Consider the following 19,814-nt stretch of genomic DNA (forward strand, 5'->3'; position numbering starts at 1 on the left):
GCATATATAAATGGAGCTCTTTTTCCTAATGGGATCCCAAGGTTGTATGAGCTTTTTTTTTTTCTTTTTTCTCCACAGTCAAAATACTGCATTTTTTGCTTCACTTCGTTCTTGAAGACAGTTGAATCGTTACAATTGCACCTTCCCAAAAGGAACAGATAATGCAATGGCAAATGTTTGGCCCATAAAACTTAAATTGTGAAAGTTATCAGCAATTGAGAATAGACTCTGGTGGTAGATAATGTCAAGTAGACTTCCTAACTGTGGTCAGTACCAACCCCATCTGTAATAAACAGAATTCAAAGTATGGCTGGAAGGGAAGCCAGGTACTCAGGTTTTCCTAAGATATTTTTCTGCTGAGTTATTGCTGTGATGTTCAGTGTGTGTGTGTGCACATGTCTGTGACATAGCACACACTCAAAGTGATGTGAGATGGTGGGTAGGAATGGATCTGGGTCCGTGTCCCTAGAATTCTGGAATTAGTAGACTACATTTACCCCTCCCTTCAGTATCACAACTGCACCTCACCTAGATCAGCAGGCACTGACACAGGCCTCAAACGGTCATCTAACTTGGTTTTTGAGATGCACAATAGCTTTTCCTGCTCATTGATTAATTGTTAATCTTAAAGTGGTTTATCTCTTGTTTTCTGTAGGTCTTTCAGCAAGAAAGAAAGAAGCCACTCTGAAAAAACGGCATTTCCAAGTTATTATCCCCATCCACTCCATGGTAGCGAGGTTGCCACCAGGTCCTCCACAGTGACCGAGAGCCATAAGACCTCAGAATCTTCCAGGCAAGATATCAGGACTTCTGCATTTGTCCCATCTCCAACAGAGGCAAGGAGTCACTATCTAGAGCAAAAGCAAGGCTTTAAACCCATGTTCCTTCCTCTTAATCCATATGCATCCGGGCGGTCCTCACCTACTACACCCACACAGACTCCCTCAGACTTTCTGACTGCAGATGATGGCCAGGCTCAGAGACAGCACCATGCCAAACGAGATGCTCTTCCCCCTGAGAGCAGTGGTACTACACAGGCACAGTCTCTGGATGCTGTTCAGGATAGATCCCCTGAGTCTCCTGCGGAAGAAATCATGTGGAGAAGGAAAGCAGGGCTGCTGCACAGATCCCTCCCAGCCAAGGTGATGTGGGCTCATTCAGTCAAAGACAACAGCTCACCACCTGCTATGGTGTCCCCTCCAGCAGCTGGGCCAAAGGTCTTCCAGAGGTGGCAGTCCCTTCCAACACAGAGCAGCACTTCTTCTGACCCAGAGACTCCTTCTCCCCAGGGGACAACCCACCTCCGGATCTCGGAGTCGTGCCTGCAGCTCACGCCCCCGCCATTGCTGCAGGACGATGAAGACGACGAGGTGTTTGTCATGTCTTCCCAGCCCGGGGTCATCCCTCCACCCTTCTCACCCCCACCGCCACCCCTTCTTCCTCCTGAGCTGAGGTCTTGCACTTCTGTGAGCGGCACAGAGGAATTCCCACCTCCTCCCCCACCGGCGGCACTTGACGGGTATGGGGCAGCTGGAGACAAATCCACCAGGCTCCCAGAGGAGGACAAAGTGAGGTAAGGGAGAGCTGTCACACCGCGTCTCGGGCGTTGCAGGGCCATATACAGTAAGATATGCAGGGCTCCAGCCAAATGTGACTGACCTCCACAGCTCCGCGTGCCACCACAACCCACCCGCAGCTGCTAGCTGAGCGGGAAGCTTGCGGAGGATTACACGCATTACAAGGGGAGGGGGACAGACAGACAGACTCGCTGCCTCTAGGCACTGCTGGCTGCCAAGAGCATTGTTAAATGTTGTGGCCGGACCAGGGCAGAAAGCAAGAAGACAAAAAGTTTTGTGGTCCATCAGCAGATGCATTGACAGGTGCTTAGCGGGCAAAGCAAAGAGGGTGATGAGTGAGGAAATATCCTGGTCTCATTCTCCCTGCACTTCCTTAGTGGGTTTCAGTGGGGTTGCTTCTCACTCAGTCCAGCATGAAGAGTTAAAATGGCTGCTTACTCCATCCAGTTATTGTGTTTTGAGAGAGAACTATGAAAATTTGTCTTTTTCCAAACTGTTAGACTTCCCAGAGTACATTTTAGACCTGGCATGAAACAATCCTGTTATGAAACAAGGAACATGTGCCAAGAAGTGACAACACAAATATGTCACAGTAACTCTGTATAGTGAATTTTTCCTGAAGGATAGGATTTTGGGCTGGGTGCCCAGCTGGTTTAAATCAGCACAGCTTCCCTTGCTCCCAAGGAAGGAGGAGGGATCCTTCCATCAGAGAAGAATCTGGCCAGGGCTTTTCCAACATAAAAAGGACAAATCAAGTGTGGGCTGCTCAGGCTGTCATTCAAAGGTGCTGAGATTCAATGTCCCCATCCCATGAGCAGAAAACAAACTGACTTGTCACTCACTGGTTCTGTGATGGTATGACAAACAGCAGCATCCAGGTAAGGGAATGAAGTGCATCTCGCACCCGTAGCTTCATAGTGTGGGCTTTTCTGTGTTGAAATGCAAAGACAGAAATGAGTGAGAGAGAAAGAAAACGTATTTGTCTTAGGCCTTCATCATCTGTTCACAGAAATCCTGTGTGGTAAGTTTACCTTCATCTCACAGAACTTTTCTGTCCATAGCAGCTTCAGAAGCTTTCCCAAAGCCCTGGCCAAGAGGGAGATAACAGGGTTGGGCACGAATATCAGTGAAAAGAATTGGTCCTTCTCATCGCCTGCGTCAAAGAGGACTAGTTCTCCACCTGCTGTGGATAAGCAGCACCAGTTACCTGCTTCTTCTGAAGGGCCTCAAAGCTCTGATAGACAGCCCACAACTCAACCTGATAGCAACCACAGAGAGCCAGCAGTTAACACCGGAGAGTCAGAAAAGGGCAGCCCAGACTCCGGGACACTCAGCACAGTTCCTCCGGTGAAGACAAAGAAAAAGAGCCCAGAGGATCTTAAGTCAGAGGCTCTAGCGAAAGAGATCATCCATAAAGACAAGTCTCTGGCTGATATCCTGGATCCAGACTCCAAAATGAAGACAACCATGGACTTAATGGAAGGGCTTTTCCCTAGTGGAACCAGCTTGCTGAAGGAGAACAACATGAAAAGGAAGATGACACAGAAGAAATCTAGCAGGACAGCAGCAGAAGATAACACGTAAGCACTCTTTGTTTGGCTTGTGGGTTAATGTCACAGCAGAACTCACTGCTTGCTTGCTTTTAAGGACAAGACTGTGCCAAATTTTTCCTCACTGGCAGAGTGAGTTTCTCAGGTCCCATGCATGAGGACTGGCAGGGAGCTTCTGAATGCCCTTTCTCGTGAGCTTGACTGTGCATGGCCTTTGAGCTCACCTCTCTGGACCATGTAGAAAACGATGCCGAGCTTGGTGACCGGACAGGAAATGAACCATCTCTGGAGGTGTTGTTTGATTTTGCTCTCTTAATTTTTGTAATTGGAAGCAATTCAGTCCAAAGAACACAGGTACAACAGTAAAATAAGGACCAAACCAGTGGTGGGCAGAAAGCTAATGAGAGGCCCAGTTTCGAAAGGAGGGGTGGGGATGCCTTCTTATTACAGACAGACAAAAAGATCAGCCCAAGTCCTGCAGTGTAGCTGTTCTAAGGTAGAGACTTCCAAAGGATAGCTGGAGAACCACACAGCAATAAGTGGTAATGCATGATGATGCCAAATAAAATGATCAGTTTAGCCATCACCAGCTGCACTGTGCTGATTTTTCTCTAGCAAGGATCTGTTCCTGGTCAGAGCAGTTAACCCGTCAACACTTAAACAGAGCGGCTGTGCTGTTCTGCACAGGGAGGGAGATGAAAGCGGCTGACGTGCACCCTCTGATGGTGAGAATCAGCCATTTCCTTCGTGGTTAACAGCACTGAGAAGGTACCAAAGAGGGAGTGCTGGAACACCATGGATCTAGGCATGGGAAAAGCCAGGCTCAGACTGACCAGACTGACCTCCTCCTTTCTCTTCACTGTGGTGTAGGAGAGAAGAAAAGGAAGCTCCTGTAACCCTGGTCACCTGCCCTGCTTATTACAATGTTTCAGCACCCAAAGCAGAACTGCTGAATAAAATCAAAGACTTGCCAGATGAAGCAGGGGAGGAAGAGGAGCTGCTGGACATCAATGAGAAGAAGGTAAATTCAAAGTACACACCATCACTTGCTGTTTACATTCCTGAAATAATAATAAACCCTGAAGTAAAGTGCATTTCTATTTGATGTCAGCGTTTGGCTGATACAGCCCTCAGTTGCGTGAGGGCTGGCTGCATTTAGGCTGCTTGTGAAGCTTCATTGGGGTGACTCAAATTGAGTGAAGAGGGTTAATCTGACTGCACATTTGAGTACAAATCTCGCACAACCCTGAGGCTGGCCTGTATTGTGCCAAATGGTGAGCGTACAGCTTGTAAGAGACAGTCCCTGTCCCATAGCAAGGAAGTAAAAGGGAGAGGTGGAGTCACTTGAGCAAGCTCGGCTTAGAAACAGGAACAGAGTCCAGCTGGTGACTGCACTGTCTCGGTGCGTGAGGTTTCACCTTATGATTTTCCTCCTGACCAAAACCAATTTACCCATTTTACCTGCTGCCTGCACGCACCACCTCCAGAGGAATGTTGGTTACTCCTTTTTCTCACACCTTACTGTTTTCACTGATGCACTGAAAACTGTGCTCCTCAGCAGTTCAGTCAGCACAGCCTCGATGCAATGACTTGGGTGGGGAGGGGGAGAGCAGGGCAGGGGAGGAGGAAACCTTTTCCTCTTGTATTGAGGCGATATTTGAGGAATGGCCCCGCAATTCTTGCTGTAGGCTTGGATGCTCTGTCTTCCAGGGCATTTGCAGGGCCTTCTAATTTGATCCTGTCGTTGTCTCACATTGGTTACCTGCTAATTAAAGATAAGTTGGGAAGCTCACAAATCTCAAGAAGTCTCAGACAGGTTACTTGCGTGTCTGTGCCTCTTTATACACCTATCACCTTCACGTCAAAAGCAGTTATGTCTGCCTGTAAATCTAAAAAGTCCTACATTGACATGGACAGAGTAACATAGTCCATGTTTCATGCTGTTTGTCAGCAGAGTTTAAACATACTGAAGGATAAAAATACTTGTGCAAGTCCCATATACTGTAAATACAGTCCTTAATTCCTCCTGCACTGAAATCTGCACTGGATTTTTGTCAAAGTGCAGGGAATTCATGTGTCTCTAGCACAGCTCGACATTTTCTCTCTGGATCCTCACTCCCATGCCAAGGGTAAAAAAGCAGAAGATAGGAGCCTGGGTGGTGTTTGGGAATGTGCAGTTTGTCCTGCAGCTCTGACTTGGAGAGCTTACCTCTTTTCTTGACGTTGCCTTACCATTTCTGTTCTCAGCTTTCACGTGCTAAACAAAGTATGCTCCCTACTAGGCATTAATACAGTGACAGAAACAATGAGATCTCCATGGAAGTGCTCCATAACACAAATTATCAGCAGTGAGTGAGTAGATTAACTCTGAGCATCTGAGATGCAGGTAGGCCCTTGTCAGGTCTTTAGGAGCTGTTACACCTTGCCTCTGGAGTGGTCTAAAGACACTCAGTGCCTGCCACCGATACAAATATCTGTGGTCCTGCACATGTACAGATAATGTGTGTCATATGCTGCTTGATTTATCTGGCCCAAGCCGCTGGTTGTAGAGCGTGCAGCTTCGGAGGTAATCACAGCCCACCATGCCTCCAGTACTTGATTGATTCTTGGGGTGCCGTTCACTTTGAAATCGACTGCCTGCTGATGAAATACGAGGCGGAGGATGCTCCAAGGAGTCAGCGGGCATGCTGCAAGCATCTGACAGGCTTGCAAGTAAATGTGTGCCTGCCACTGGAGGACATGTCCCAGGCCTCAAAGGTTACGTTGGCATGGAAAAACAGAAATCGATGAGAGTGATTAGGCCCAGACAGCGTGATCTGCCTGGCATGTTTGTTCATGGTCTGTGTGAAACAACATTTGCATAGGCATTATCTGAGAAGGCAGCTACTCTGAGAGGTCATTTGGGTAAACTATGCTCATTTCCATTGTAAATGTCCAAAAGAGTTATGTTGGTTTGGGATCATAGGAGAGTCACTGATTAATTAACAAAGCAGTTCCTGTCCAGCTCCCAGGCCTCCAAGAACAAAGGTACTTTGCCCCTGGCAGTCCCGTAGAGCAGGCCTGCACCTTGTGCAGATCTTCCAGAGCAGGTGGAGTGACTGCCACCTCTGAGCAGCTCAGGCCTCCTGAAAACCTGCAGAGGTCAATGCCAGACTTCGTGTCCAGCCCACAGAGCCATGCAATAGGGTTTTCTCCCCTGCCATCATAGTTGTTGAGATTGGATCCCTTCTCCACAGGAGTTGGTCTGGTAATTAATTGGTAAGGACCTCGGATCTTTCTTTTGGAAGTGGCATTAGCATCACAGGCAAAGGAAAGGACAAGTGTTGGTTATTGTCCCTGGATACTACCTGTCATACTGAGGGGAGAATCCAAGTAAAGGAGTTTTGGCTGTCCCTTATCCTACCAGGTGGGATGTAGTAAAAGATCACCTTTTCTCTCCTCTCCCCCTCGACTACTCTACTAAGAAATGGCACGAGTTACCAGTCATTCCAGCTTAAACCTGGTAGCCGACATTTGTTTTAAGAAAATATTTCTCATATTTTATTAAGCTTTTGCATATATGTGGAAGCTGCCAGTGGACTAGTGCAGCCAGAAGACCATGAGCTCCAGAGCATGCACAGAGTGTACCATCTAGTGGTGTCAGCCTCAACAGTGCTCTTCATTTGTTGGCTGCAAGAGCAGCCCCCAGCCTGACCTGCATTTAAAGATCCTCTTTCCTCTGAAGTACAGTTTTAATCCCACTTGAAATTATCATCAGTTTTGATGGAAAGAAGACTGCGCTAGTAAACTTTGAGAGAATATTTTCAGGCAAGCTTGTGATTTACTTACATTTAATCCTGCAGCATCGGTATGCAGAGTAGATTAACATACATGTAATGGTGCCTCATCAGTGCATAAACTGAGACTGAACATAGAAGAGTACATAAAAGAGACTGAACATAGCCCAACCCTTGTATCAAGAGCTATTTCTACTCTCTATGCTCTCACTTCTGACAGAATGGAAGCAAAAATTGCAAACCCCAGGCCACTGACTTTTGCTTTTGCATGTATATGTCTTTCCCCTAAATCCTAACAGAAATTAGGATCTCCAGCACATGTGCAGCAGTGGTGGTTCTGGAGTAACTGAACCCTGGGGGCCTCCTTTGTCAGCGAAACAGTTGCCAGCATTGTCGCACAATGAGTGTGTGGTCTCCATGTCTTTGATCAGTCACTAAGAAAATTAGAGCATCTTTGGTATAAATGCTTGCCTGGTGCATCTCCACATGAGGCAGCGTCTGCACAGCCAGGAAGTATTGGTGATATCTCATCGGCCACAGCTGAACTTGAGGCTTACACCTCAACACTGAGGCAGCATAGTAAGGAGCAGTCAGTACTTTCAGGGTGCCATAAGAGGGGGAAATACATGGCAATTCCTTCTTTCCTGCTGAGCTTTGTAACTACCAAGTGCCAGCTCAGTCTGCTGTCATGTCACTAAAATATGGCTTAAAATAATTTTTCTGCCAGTTGTTAGATACAGTTCTGGGTCATGCAAAATGTAACATCACAACAAGGAATCACAGGCTGGGGCGGAGAGCTGGGAAGATGCAGGAGATATGGTTGTAACTCTTCTCTTAACAGAACCTTTTGAAGGAAGGTGCATACGGTTATCCTCTTTCAGATATATGCATCTGGGTCTCAGAATATGGCAAACCAAATTGGATGTTCTTTTTGAAGATGTTCATTGATGATGGAACAAATATATCTTCGTGTAATCTGATCAGGTTATCAGATTCAGATTATCAGCTAAATGTGGAATTTCAGAGTTTTCTCTGTTCCCTGCTTATTGTCTTCTTTATGTTTCCTTTGTCAGTCGTTGCTGACTTGACCCTGCTCCTCAGGGACTGTAGCCATATCCTCTTGTTGTCGTCATCCGTATGAGCAGTGTGATCATGATAATAACTGATGTGGCAATGTGTTTCCCTTCTGACAGGCTGAGCTCATCGGGAGCTTGACCCACAAACTGGAAATCCTGAAGGAAGCCAAGGAAGGCCTGCTTGCAGACATTAAGATGAATAATGCTCTTGGAGAGGAGGTGGAGCTGTTGATCAGCGAGCTATGCAAACCAAACGAGTTTGACAAATACAAGATGTTCATTGGCGATTTAGATAAGGTGGTGAACCTCCTGCTCTCCCTCTCAGGACGCCTGGCCCGGGTTGAGAATGTTCTGAGTAGCTTAGGGGAAAATGCCAACAGTGAAGAGCGGGTACGTATCTGCACAACTGCAGCGTCTTGGTCTTTCTCAGTCACAAGAACCTGCTTGTATAAGCTAGGACCTCCAAAGGCTCACAGGGAGGCAGGTGCCTCACTGATTTTGTGTAAGCAGTAGCAAACACGGTTCTGTCCCCAGGAATCTTGATCCCAGTTTGTACAAGTATGTCAGATCCTATGGCTTTTACCTCGAAACAGTGGCTGTGTTTGGCACAGCATGTCTGTGTGGAGGAGGGACTGTGTAGTGGTTTGTGTTGTGGAACAACCCACTGCCTTTTACCTCAGTTGCAGCCACATTTTAACATTCTTTGGGTGGCTGTAAAAGACGAAGCCAGGTTTTCCTGGTAGTTGCTGCTTTTGAGCGAGTTTTATTGACGTTCTTGGGGTCCTTTCTGCCCCACGCTGACTAGAGCAGTTGCAGTCCTGTTCAGCGGGATTCCCATTCATCCATCCTCCTTCCAGAGGCTCCTGACTCTGTGTCCCGGAGCTTAGCAGCCGTCGTTCCTCCCCTAAAGGGGGCAAACACAGTACTGGGGGGAAGGAGAGGGGAGATAAATGAGTTTGGTGCTGCTGATACTGAAGCGCTCTCTCTGGTATGTGCAGAGTTCTCTGAACGAGAAGAGGAAACTGCTGGCTGGCCAGCACGAAGACGCCCGGGAACTGAAGGAAAACCTTGACCGTCGAGAACGGGTGGTCTTGGAGATCCTGGGCAACTACCTCTCTGAGGAGCAGCTCCAGGACTACCAGCACTTTGTAAAGATGAAGTCCGCACTCCTCATAGAGCAGCGAGAGCTAGACGATAAAATCAAACTGGGTCAGGAACAGCTCAAGTGCCTGATGGAAAGCCTCCCCACAGACTTCACACCCAGGGATGCAACAGCAGCAGCTGCCCTAGCTGCAGCACTTGCTACCTCCACCGGGGTCGGTGGTAAAACGCTTCCAGTGGTCTCATCCTCACTCTAACCTTTCCCATGTGGTCCTGGGCAAAGTCTTTCTGCTTGAGTCTATTTAATCCAAGTACTTTGGAGATGGTTCTCTACAGTGACAATGAACAGAGACAGGTTTAAAACAGGATTTCAATGAAGGAAAAAATAGCAATAATAAAGGTTTTATTTTCCTTTCCTTCCACCACTGCTTCCTGGAAACTTAAATCAGTCTGGAGGGAACTAAACTGTATCTCCTCCTAAACTATATCTCCTCCTGCCAGAGAAGAGGAATTCTCATGAGAAATAAACATGTTACCTTTAATAAAAAACATCACCTGCTTTCTTTCCTCCCTTTCCTGCCTACCTGGCACCTCATTAAATAATGAAGGATCTAAAAGAATGAAGCCTTAAAAATAAAACCAGCCCATTCTACTGAACATTAATGATATTTATATTTTTTAAAGAACAAGACAACGTGTAAGTTTTTGTACATACTCTAATCAGTTACTTGATTCTACTTTGTTCTGTATGTAGAAAAGACATTTAATTTTGTATTTTGTGAAAACATTAACAAAAAGAGGGAACCCCAAAGATAGTCATGCATTAGCCTGGAACATCTCTTCGTGGTTTTGTTGTTGTTGTTTTTTAATATAATAAAGGGCTACAAGAAGAAGCTTCAACCTGTTTTAACACATGCTGAATATACCAGTAAGTGTCCTTATGAAAGACATTTTGACCAGGAAAATACAATCTTTCCTCTTCAGGATCTTTTGATCCAATGATTCTAGAGTTTAAACATGCTTTTAAGAAAACTTGCATCACAGGAGTCCAGGTTAGCATGAAGTAATGAATCTTGCTCTTTACTCACTGTGGAGGTTTGGGAGGAGTCTGTCTTTGTTTTAAATAATCAAACTCATGATCTGTGTTACTGTTGCAGCCTGTTTGCATTTCTGTGAGATGAGAAAGGGATCTCTAATGACATTATTTATAGGCCTGTTTTTGTGAAGGGATGATGTGCAGTAGGACTTTTTTCATAGAGTAGTATCTCATTTGAGATACTGAACCTACTTCATCAGAAATTGATTTACAAGCCAGAAGAGGCATTAACTTGAAATCCTATCATAAGGACTATATTTCCTAGTCAGTCCAACCTGGAATAACTAAATGTGCCCAACTGAACTTTGCTGTATCAATTTACCAAGTGCTAGATGATTGTTGCCAGTTTGCACACAGCAAAGCAGATTGGGGCAAACTCCCTTTTTCTATCTGGGACATTGCTGTCCTCTCTACTGAGCTGCATTGCCATTTAAACGAAATGGCTAGGAGCTGCCTGAACAGATCACCATTGCAATTGATGAGCCAGACTTGGGTCATCTCTCTTCTAACCTTGCAGAGATTTCCAGCTGTGGAAACAATTCAAGTTTCAACCTTTCTCCAGGGGGTTGCATTGTTCATTACATACTATCTTGCCACCAGGACCAGAGCAGAGATTTTAGTCATGTGGTTTTTAAGATCATTCATTTTGAATTTCATGCCCTGCACATGACTGAATATTACAACAGTTATTGCTTTCAGTGCTAGTTTTAAATCCCCACTTGTTTTTTTGAATAGCTAACGTAGCTCTTCCACAGGCAGCTTGGCAGGCTGAAAAAAAATACCAGCGCCCTTTTGTCATATCAAGCATCAATTCTCCAATACCCAAAATAAAACCTACTTGATGTTTTAATGCTTTTTGAAGCAGCAAATGACGTGACAGCAAACATTTTATTCACTACTATTGAGCTTGAAATGCTGTTCAGGTTTATACAGCATTTCATGAGAACCCTAAGCAGGAGAACTCATTTTTATGCCTTAATAGCTGGATCAAAAAATTGGAAGAAAAAGTATTTTGGAGGTAACTCAAGAATAATTCTTTGTTTAGGATGTTTTCAGGAAACCTAGGGGGAGCTGTTTCCAGCCAATCAAAACATTTAATTTATTCTAAAAACAAACAAACAAACAAAGAAAAACCTTTCACAGTTCTTTTAGTTATTTGGAAGTTGTGCTCATTTAGATTTTTTTAAGCCACCTTTTCATCTTACACATACCGAAACCAATCAAAAAAACTTGGCAGATTGGCAGGCTTTTGTGAATCATTTGGAACTGGCCAACATTGCCTTTTCCACTTACTGTTTCCTGAGAAAGAAAGCCCTGCAGTCTACCCTCAGGCTAGGAAGAGCCTCCCAGCTAAGCAGGGTCTGCCTGTGTGCAGCAGAAACCAGCACCCATTTCAGAGGCAGCACGCTGGGCTGCGTGGGCTGCAAAGTCCAGCCACCCTCGCCCACGTGTACTGCAGGCAGCGACACCAATTTTCACTCAGTGTGCTGGCATTACGCTGCAAGTCAAGTGTTTCCAAGTGGTGGGCAGTCGGCCAGCCTTGCGGTGGTGGTATATAAGGCTTTACTAAGTAGTGTGTAAAACTGTTTCTTTTGTAGGGTTTCCAGCTAAAAATTTTGAGGTTAAGGGTTCATGGTGGTTTGCAAGAAATTCAGATGTTTGGCATGGCTCTGCAGTCCGCCAAGTTTGGGGATTCCTGCTAAGAAAGTCCAATGTGTGCTCCCACTGTACACACAAGCATGAGTTAATGAGGCAAGTGATAGTAATTTATGTTTTTATAATAGCTGAGATCTTCAGGTGAAAAATGAATTAAAGCCTATATTTCTTTATCATTAGGGAAACAGCCTTTGCACAACTTTTTTCAAAAAATGCTCCTCAAACTGCAGGATTTGCTGAGTTTGGCAGAAGCACATCTTGACATGTATTTGAAGGTAACCAATCATTGGACAAGCCAGTAGATTTATTTCCTAGTAGATTTATTTCTCAGTGCCTTTAGCAAAAAAGGGAGACCTATTCATTGCTCCTTATCCTACTTTGTTTTTCTCTTGTGTTCTTAAAACTGGAGCATAATGGAAACTCATTTCACAGAATGATGGCATAATTTCATGGGACAGGAATACCATGGGTAGAACTTTACAGTTATCGTCTAGTCCTTATATGCTTACTGAAACAAATCTGAATTTAGGGTCTAGCTATGTGAGATTTCCACATCTGAACCCGTAACTATGTGGCTGCAGTGACAAAAACCTGCAAGCTAGATACAGAGTGTGATTTTCATTGCTAGCCCTTCCCTGAAATGCAGTGTCTCACTTATCTCAGATCTGGGGTATTTCCCCTTTCAGCTGCAGCACAGGCTGAGCATTATAGCATGTTCAAAGCAAATTATTCAAAACACATCTTGCAACAGACAGTGGTTCTCAGCAGGTGGGCATTTTAGTTAAAAAGGAGCACTATTTTTATAAATGAAACATCAATTTGGGGTACTGAAATGGAATACTCCACCTTCTACCCTGCTGTGGGGACGGTGGTGCTGCTGCGTGAGTTTGCCAGCCTCTGCAGATGAAGGTGGAAGAGATTCTTCCCAAATTCAGTTCAGAATACCTGGGTCAGGTGCCTTCTCCAAATTGGTCTCTGTAGAAGTCTCTTTCTTTCTCTTCAGACTATCGACAGTCAAAGGATCCTGCAACAGCTACCTGGGCTGTTCAACTGGCTGCAATTGGTGCCTGGCATGGAGTGAAGCGTGCAGTCTTGCTTCTCTAGCTTGAGGCAAATCCTAGTAAGGACAAAGCAGTAGCTCTTTTGATATAGATGGTCAGTTCAAGGTAAAAGCTAGTTGTATAAAAGGGATGTTACTGTGCGATCTGCCTTCACTACATTCTCACTCTCAGTAAACATCTCAGTTGCAGGGGAAACTTCCAGTTTACCCAGCAGTAACTGGCTTTGCCTTTGAGGACAATCAGAAAAGTCACAGAAAAGAGAGGGGGGCAACATTTTTCCTGAGTCAGCATTCCTTAAATTGTTACCTTCAATTTCCAGCCAATTTCTGAGGGACCTGTCAGGAAAAAAAAAAAAAAAGCAGGTATAAGTCAATGTTGGCCCACAGCAATTTTCCTGGCCTTTGAAAGCAATCAAACTGCATTGCTGTCATTGCACCCAGACCCAGCACAGGGAAAAGGAAAAAGATGGAGGCATACACTCACATTGCAATGCTGTCTGTGCAGTGCAGGACATTGAAGCAAGTCTCTTTAGCCTACCTTTCAGTATGTCCTCACATGCTTTCAGCAACATGCTACCCCTGCAGTCTGCTTGGCTGTGCTGTTCCACATGATGTAACGCGCTGTGAAAATCTAGTCATCCGAATTTTCAATTTGCCCTTTTTTTTTTTTTTTTTAACTGAGCCCTTGGGCCATTGATGGTCACAAAGAATTCATGTCAGATGCTTTCCTCAAGACTAAATCTAGCAAGCGGTGCTTAGACACTAGCGACTGTTAAGTTGTAAGTTCATACACAAGATCTTTTGTGAAGGTTACCTACAAAATCCATCAAAGGCAGAGCACCGAAACAGTCCATGCATCAGGACTGATCCATCCATCAGCTTCTGGCACACACATTTAGACTGGTCAAGAAGAGGAGCATGCAAATAAACCTGGATGGCATTTCAGAGACACTCCACACAAATCCTGAATATTAACACGGGCAGTGACTCATTGTTTGCAAAACGGGAAACAGCTTTTCATCAGGGAGCCAATGCTTCAAATCGGTGTGAGCAGACTAGGGGCATATCTAGGGACCTGCTCCCCAGGTTTGGCTGGGCTTGATTCACCTAAGAGTTGTTTTTTCCTTTATGTCCCCTCTAGAGGGGATTTTTGTTGACCGTGGCATGGCTTTATGGTTAGGCTGTGTTCCTACAGGACTTTCACTTGTCCCTGCAGCCCACAAGGCACATAAATTCAGTGTTGTATGTTTGTTGTAAATTACAGGGCTTTTCTGGCAATAAGTTACTGAACATTGTTTGTGTTAGGTGACTGAAGATGTGTATGTGTCCAGAGTGGTCTTTGACTAGGAGTTGGTCCTTTCCGCCCCATTTGGCCAAACCCCACTGTCACTCTGCAATACAAATTATAGAAATAGTCTGGATTCAGGGTGGCAAAAACAAGTAGCCTGGGGCTTTTGCCAGATGCTTACATGCATACAGCTTATGTGCATACAGTAGCACAGCCTCCTCAGCTGCAGGTCCAGCTTTCATAAAACACATTGTCTATTAGCACTAAAATCGTAACAAAAAATCCACTTTTTCTTGTCCCCTTGTAGGGTTGGGAGCTGGAGCCATTTGTGGAGAATGGCTGACTGCTGTCAGCACATCTTCTCTGTTTTTCTGGGGGTTAGGAATAAGGATGTGTTTCCTGTACCCCATAATGAAAAGTTGGTAAATGTGAGCCAGACAGCTTTTTTCTTCCTTTGTGATTCACAACTTGAGACTGTGTATTTCTGTCAGGGTTGCCCAAGATTTCTAATAAGTCACCACAGCGTAGCTATTTGGTTGAGCTAAAATAAGACCACGATTTAAAAAATTTAAAAAGCATAGGATTTGAGAAAGAAAAGCCATCGTGGAAGATTTCAAAAGAGAAAATGGCTTTTCTGCAAATATCAGTTTGTCGTGCAAGCCAGTTTTGTACGGTGAGGCACTGAGCCAGAGGAGGTGGTGGGCAGGCGCCATTTTACCTCAGGGGGGCCAGGTGGGCGCCATTTTACCTCACGATGGGGCTGGGCAGGGCCTCCCCAGCTGCCTCACATCTGCCACTGCCTCACTGGAGGGAGTAGCGCACAGCAGGGCAATGCCACAGACAACCATGTGCCCACCCCCCAGCACCAAAATCTCCAAAAAATGTTAGCAGGGCTTGCCCCCCCCCCCAACTGTGTTTTAACCATTAGAACCTGTGAGTAATCAGGGCCAGCGAGGGACAGCTAGGCTCAGGATGGTCAGTCAGGAGCCCACATACAGCATGCTGCTGGGAGCCTCCTGAAGAAGGGTGAGTATATATAATTTTTTATACATTTTTTCTCTACATAGGAAGGCTTTGCAGCCTGGATTTCTCTGCTTGCACCCACTGCGAGTGTGCTGGGGGTTAGGTTTCCATGAGGGTTTCCTCAGAGGGAGGGATGCAGAGTGGGGAGACATGATGGTGCTTGTCTGGGGTTTTTCTCAGCATGGTGTGCAGGCACAGTGGTGGTAGCCGGATGTTTGTCTTATCCCTTAGCTCCTTTCACCAGGCAGCTTCCCATGGTCTGTACCCACCTGACCCTGAGGGCCTAGTGTCCCACAGCTGCAGCCAGCTTTGTGCTTAGGCTACCATTGTGCTACAAGGGGAGGTGTGTAGTAGAAGTTTCCAGTGCACAGTCCCAGAAAGTAGGGGCAGTTATCAGGTAATGCAGCTTACAGTTTGAGGACAGATTCTGGAAAGTGAGTGGGTGACAGAATTGCCCATTGCTTTGTAAAGAGTGAGACCAAGATCAAGGGAGCAGAAGGTGAGCAGACAAAGAAAGAACATGGCTGTCAGCACGCCCAGTGCTCTTGGAAAAAGCTGACCGGAGGTCACCCTTTTGTACAACACATGCTAATTCCCTTCTTATAAGTATGTTGTTTGAAAGAAATACTCTTGCATCTTTTTTGCCTGTGAATATGTGATTTAAGAGGGAGGTGACCCAACTGTCTCCCCCTTCCCCACCATAACTTTGATTGCCCATTGGCTTCCACAGCTTTCTCCTTCAGACACTGCTCATACTTACACTATTCCCTGTTTCTGGGTGCAGTGTCCTGCAACTGTCTTTTGAGGCTGTGTTGTAGAGTGGTATATGCATACTTGTGTAGCTACAGTCACTCAGATGGCCTATTTCTGTCAAGTGAAGTTAATGTGAACTGCTCAAGGAGAAGTTATTTTTGAGAAGACAAAGCTGCTGGTCTGTCTGGCCTATTACTACTCTTTCAGGTCCTGCATAAGATTTTAATTCCTCTGTCACCTTTACTTTGTCCCTACTAACCTCTTCTGCAGTTGTGCATTTATTCTCCTTTTCCTAACTGTGAGTTGATAATATACAACACAGTTTGTGGTCATATTGTAGCCTTACAGCTGCTTTCCAGGGTCTTCAAGGTCCCCTTATGCCTCCCCATGATGCTGTAAGGCAAGAAAGTGCTGCAGCTTTGGTTCCTGGTGAATAACCAAGAATCAAGGCTGACTTGGGTGTAGCAAACTTAGAGGATTCAGTACACACAACCCCCTGTTAACAGGGATCAGTGCTGTTTTCCTCCCTCTCCTGGTCTCAGTGATCGGGCAACCTGTAGGATCTTGATTCTTTCTGGGAAGTGTTACTGGACTGAAAGACTCTCTACAGATGTGACAGGATTTAAATAGAAAGAGAAAACCCATACCTTTAGGCCGTGCTGTCTGCTTTTGTGGTCCACCCACAGCAAGCAGAGCTCAGGTTCCTCCCAAGGATACTGAAAAGCAAAGGTCACCATGCGTTTCAAGGAGGACATACTTGGCAGGGAACAAGCTCTGCTTTTACATTTTCTGTGACCCTCTGCCTGCAGCAGGGCATTAGCATTCTTGCTTTCCTGATCTGTCTAACAGAGAAGTCTTATCATCACTCCAGGAGCCAGCTAGAGCATTTCACGTTTACTCTGCCTGTTTAACAGTGTCACTTACAGAAACAGGAGTATTCATAAGTCTGGGACATGGGAGAACAAGACTCAAGAGGCAGGAAGTGCTGGCAAAGGCATGCTTCCTTCCTCCCCTTTCTCCCATTTTGAGGTCTCCTTAGTGGTAGCTGCCAGTGTTAGGAAGCAGGATAAGCCTAATTAACTGTTGTGGAAAGTACAAGGGGGGGTGGGGGGCAGTCACCATGAAGGCACTGTTTGTGCTCTGAGCATAGTGGTCAGGACCACGTGTGACTAGCCTACCTAGGAGTCAGGACTACCAGCTTAGCATGCAAAAATGAGATCAACTTTTCTCCCGTCAGTGCTGACAGACACATACTTCATCTAATCCACATAGGTGGCACAGGCACCTGAAGCAAGCTCCACATTCCTCTGCAACATAAGGGCTTTCTACTCCTTTCTAGTAACTAGAACGCCTTATAATTTAGTGTACCTTCAGACATTAAAACAGGGAGAGAGGGGAACAAGCCAAAAGCCATCTTCTCCCCTCCTACCACAAAGTTTCAATAGCCTTCAAAAAAAAGCCCTCAAGACTTACTTGACAAGGCAAAGCATGAGCCTTTCTGTGATTCTACGTAATGCAGTATACACAGGACAGGAGTTACAAGCACCATTATCTGTGCCTATGTCCAGTTCAGATGAGGTAGTCCTGCAGCATAGCCAGGCTCCTGCAATGCAGGGATGCACATGCCATCCCCACCTTTTTCCCCCACACAGGAGATGGGTTACAGCAACCCCTTCCCAGCACATGCACAGTGGAAAATTTTGCTGAGCCTCTGAGCCCTCTGGCATTCCCCATACCCACGTACCCCCCTGGAGAGACAAGCACCCAGAAAGCCTCCAGTTCATTTGCACTCCACAAGTCCATCACCATCATTAGCTGCATCAGCTCTGGAGGTATCACAGTATCACAGATTTCTAGGTTGGAAGAGACCTCAAGATCATCGAGTCCAACCTCCGACCTAACACTAAGTACTCCACTAAACCATATCGCTAAGCTCTACATCTAAACGTCTTTTAAAGACCTCCAGGGATGGTGACTCCACCACCTCCCTGGGCAGCCTATTCCAATGCTTAATAACCCTTTCGGTAAAGAAGTACTTCCTAACATCCAACCTAAAACTCCCCTGTCGCAACTTTCGCCCATTCCCCCTCGTCCTGTCACCAGGCACGTAGGAGAACAGACCAACCCCCACCTCTTTACAGCCTCCTTTAAGGTACCTATAGAGAGTGATAAGGTTGCCCCTGAGCCTCCTCTTCTCCAGGCTGAACAAGCCCAGCTCCCTCAGCCGCTCCTTGTAAGACTTGTTCTCCAGACCCCTCACCAGCTTGGTCGCCCTTCTCTGGACTCGCTCGAGCACCTCCATGTCCTTCCTGTAGCGAGGGGCCCAAAACTGAACACAGTACTCGAGGTGCGGCCTCACCAGAGCCGAGTACAGGGGCACAATCACTTCCCTAGACCTGCTGGCCACACTGCTTCTTATGCAGGCCAGGATGCTGAAACCAACATAGCCCCATCTCCGTATTTGTGCCCACAAGGTGAGTGGCAAGACACAGCTGTAACCCATGCCCTTCTGGCAGAGCTCCAAGAAGGCCTCCATAGCAGGGCTGCCGAACAGCAGAGAGAAAAGGGTGTCCGTAAGCTGCCCCCAGATCAAGTCACCTCACAGATTCCTCAACTCTACAGCAGCTGCTGCAGTACAGGTCAGGACAGTGTTACTGCCACACAGCACATGTGCTGGCACAAGGGCAGCAGGACTGCAGCCTGTCAGCCTCCCCATAAGAAGTATTCAAATGTCTGAAATACTCCACAGAGGATTACTCCCCTACCCCAGCAGCTGGCCTGGCTGCTCAGCTGTTCAAAGCAACTACAGCCCTGGTCCATGGCAGCCCTGCTGTCAGAGATTAGCCAACAGGAGTCAAATTCCACTTCAGCAGCATTTGGCTAAGGTAGCACCTTGCACCAGCACAGTTGAGGTCAGGACTGTCACAGCTGTGACAGCCACAGGGCTGGCCCCACAGACAAGCAGCCTGCCCAGGCTCCCACTCCACTCAGCAGGCAGGGCTCCATTACCTTTCATCAGGTCCTCAAACGCTGCAGCAGTCCCAACTCAGTCCCTGTTTTGGCATGGCTAGCAGGCAGCTCGGGAATGGGTGTAGCAGACACTCCAAGGCATTGCATGAGCAGGGCAAAGAAGTTTTAAGCAGAAGAGACAATTCGCTAAGCTTATTTTTAGGTGCCTAACTGCAACTACTTGTATTTGGTGCACTCGGGATCCAACAGCTCTAGTTGGTACGTGCCTTGTTACCCATCCCTGTCACATGGCTGAGCCCACAGCCTCATGGGGTAACATGGAGCTGGTCTCCTACAGCATAGAGGCTGCAGTTTGTGAAGCAGCACAAGTAGCCTGGATGCTCTCCCAAGACCTGCTCCTAAGCTTTCTGTCAGGTCTCACCTTTCACTCTGTGTCTTTTCCCCATGTGTATTTAGCCTGACTTGCCTGCTCTTCTCTGCTGCTCAGGTACACCGGTGCCAGCCTGCAACATGCCCAGCCACTGAGCATGCTTGTGGAGAGCCAAGCTTTCTGTAAGAGCACAAGCCATGCCCCATACCCCCCTCCACTGCCCTGTCCCTGGGGAGGAGGATGGGGCAGAGGTGGCACAAGACATGCCTGATACTTGTTTGAGCTTCCCTGTCACAGCAGCCTGGCTGGGACTAGCCCCAGAGTTTGGGAACCAAACAGAGACCACTTACTGCAGCAAACAGGGTTAAGGGAACATCTACTGCTAAGGTAGCTTGAGTCACAGTAGGTCATGCTTTGCCAGCCATGTGGTCCAGCCCTGTACCAGCTGCAAGGCACTGTAAATAAGCACGTAAGTGGATACATAACCTTTCCCTCCGTCCACCCCTGTAGCACACACA

General features: G+C 46.5%; 2 protein-coding genes across 15 annotated transcripts in view; one reads left to right on the top strand and one right to left on the bottom strand.

The window, feature by feature from the left end:
* SHROOM3 (shroom family member 3) overlaps positions 1-9,970 on the top strand; it is a 150,878-nt gene extending 140,908 nt beyond the window's left edge. For 10 of the 12 annotated variants that reach the window (XM_083835248.1, XM_083835250.1, XM_083835243.1 and 7 more), the window contains 5 exons: positions 656-1,573; positions 2,639-3,157; positions 3,998-4,148; positions 8,097-8,369; positions 8,978-9,970. In XM_083835248.1, the coding sequence (XP_083691374.1) occupies positions 656-1,573; positions 2,639-3,157; positions 3,998-4,148; positions 8,097-8,369; positions 8,978-9,337 (2,221 nt within the window). In that variant the 3' untranslated portion in view covers positions 9,338-9,970. The remainder of the gene's footprint in view (positions 1-655; positions 1,574-2,638; positions 3,158-3,997; positions 4,149-8,096; positions 8,370-8,977) is intronic. The other 2 variants (XM_083835249.1, XM_083835247.1) reach the window with 1 other exon arrangement.
* On the bottom strand, positions 9,028-19,707 carry LOC310899189 (uncharacterized protein). 3 transcript variants are annotated; one of them, XM_083835335.1, is made up of 5 exons: positions 18,088-19,707; positions 16,604-16,672; positions 13,200-13,228; positions 12,778-12,949; positions 9,028-9,166 (listed from the first exon to the last, which is right to left on the bottom strand). In XM_083835335.1, exons 1-3 carry the CDS (start codon positions 18,490-18,492, stop codon positions 13,202-13,204), a joined length of 501 nt encoding a protein of 166 aa, XP_083691461.1. In that variant the 5' UTR covers positions 18,493-19,707; the 3' UTR covers positions 9,028-9,166; positions 12,778-12,949; positions 13,200-13,201. The 3 variants fall into 3 exon arrangements, with proteins under 3 accessions (XP_083691461.1, XP_083691463.1, XP_083691462.1); XM_083835337.1 differs by having other exon boundaries at positions 12,679-12,949; XM_083835336.1 differs by lacking the exon at positions 9,028-9,166 and adding an exon at positions 9,282-9,410 and having other exon boundaries at positions 12,679-12,949.
* Between the last annotated feature and the right edge of the window lie 107 nt (positions 19,708-19,814).

Source organism: Anser anser (assembly GCF_964211835.1).
Source record: "Anser anser genome assembly, chromosome: 4".
Classification (NCBI taxonomy): domain Eukaryota; kingdom Metazoa; phylum Chordata; class Aves; order Anseriformes; family Anatidae; genus Anser; species Anser anser.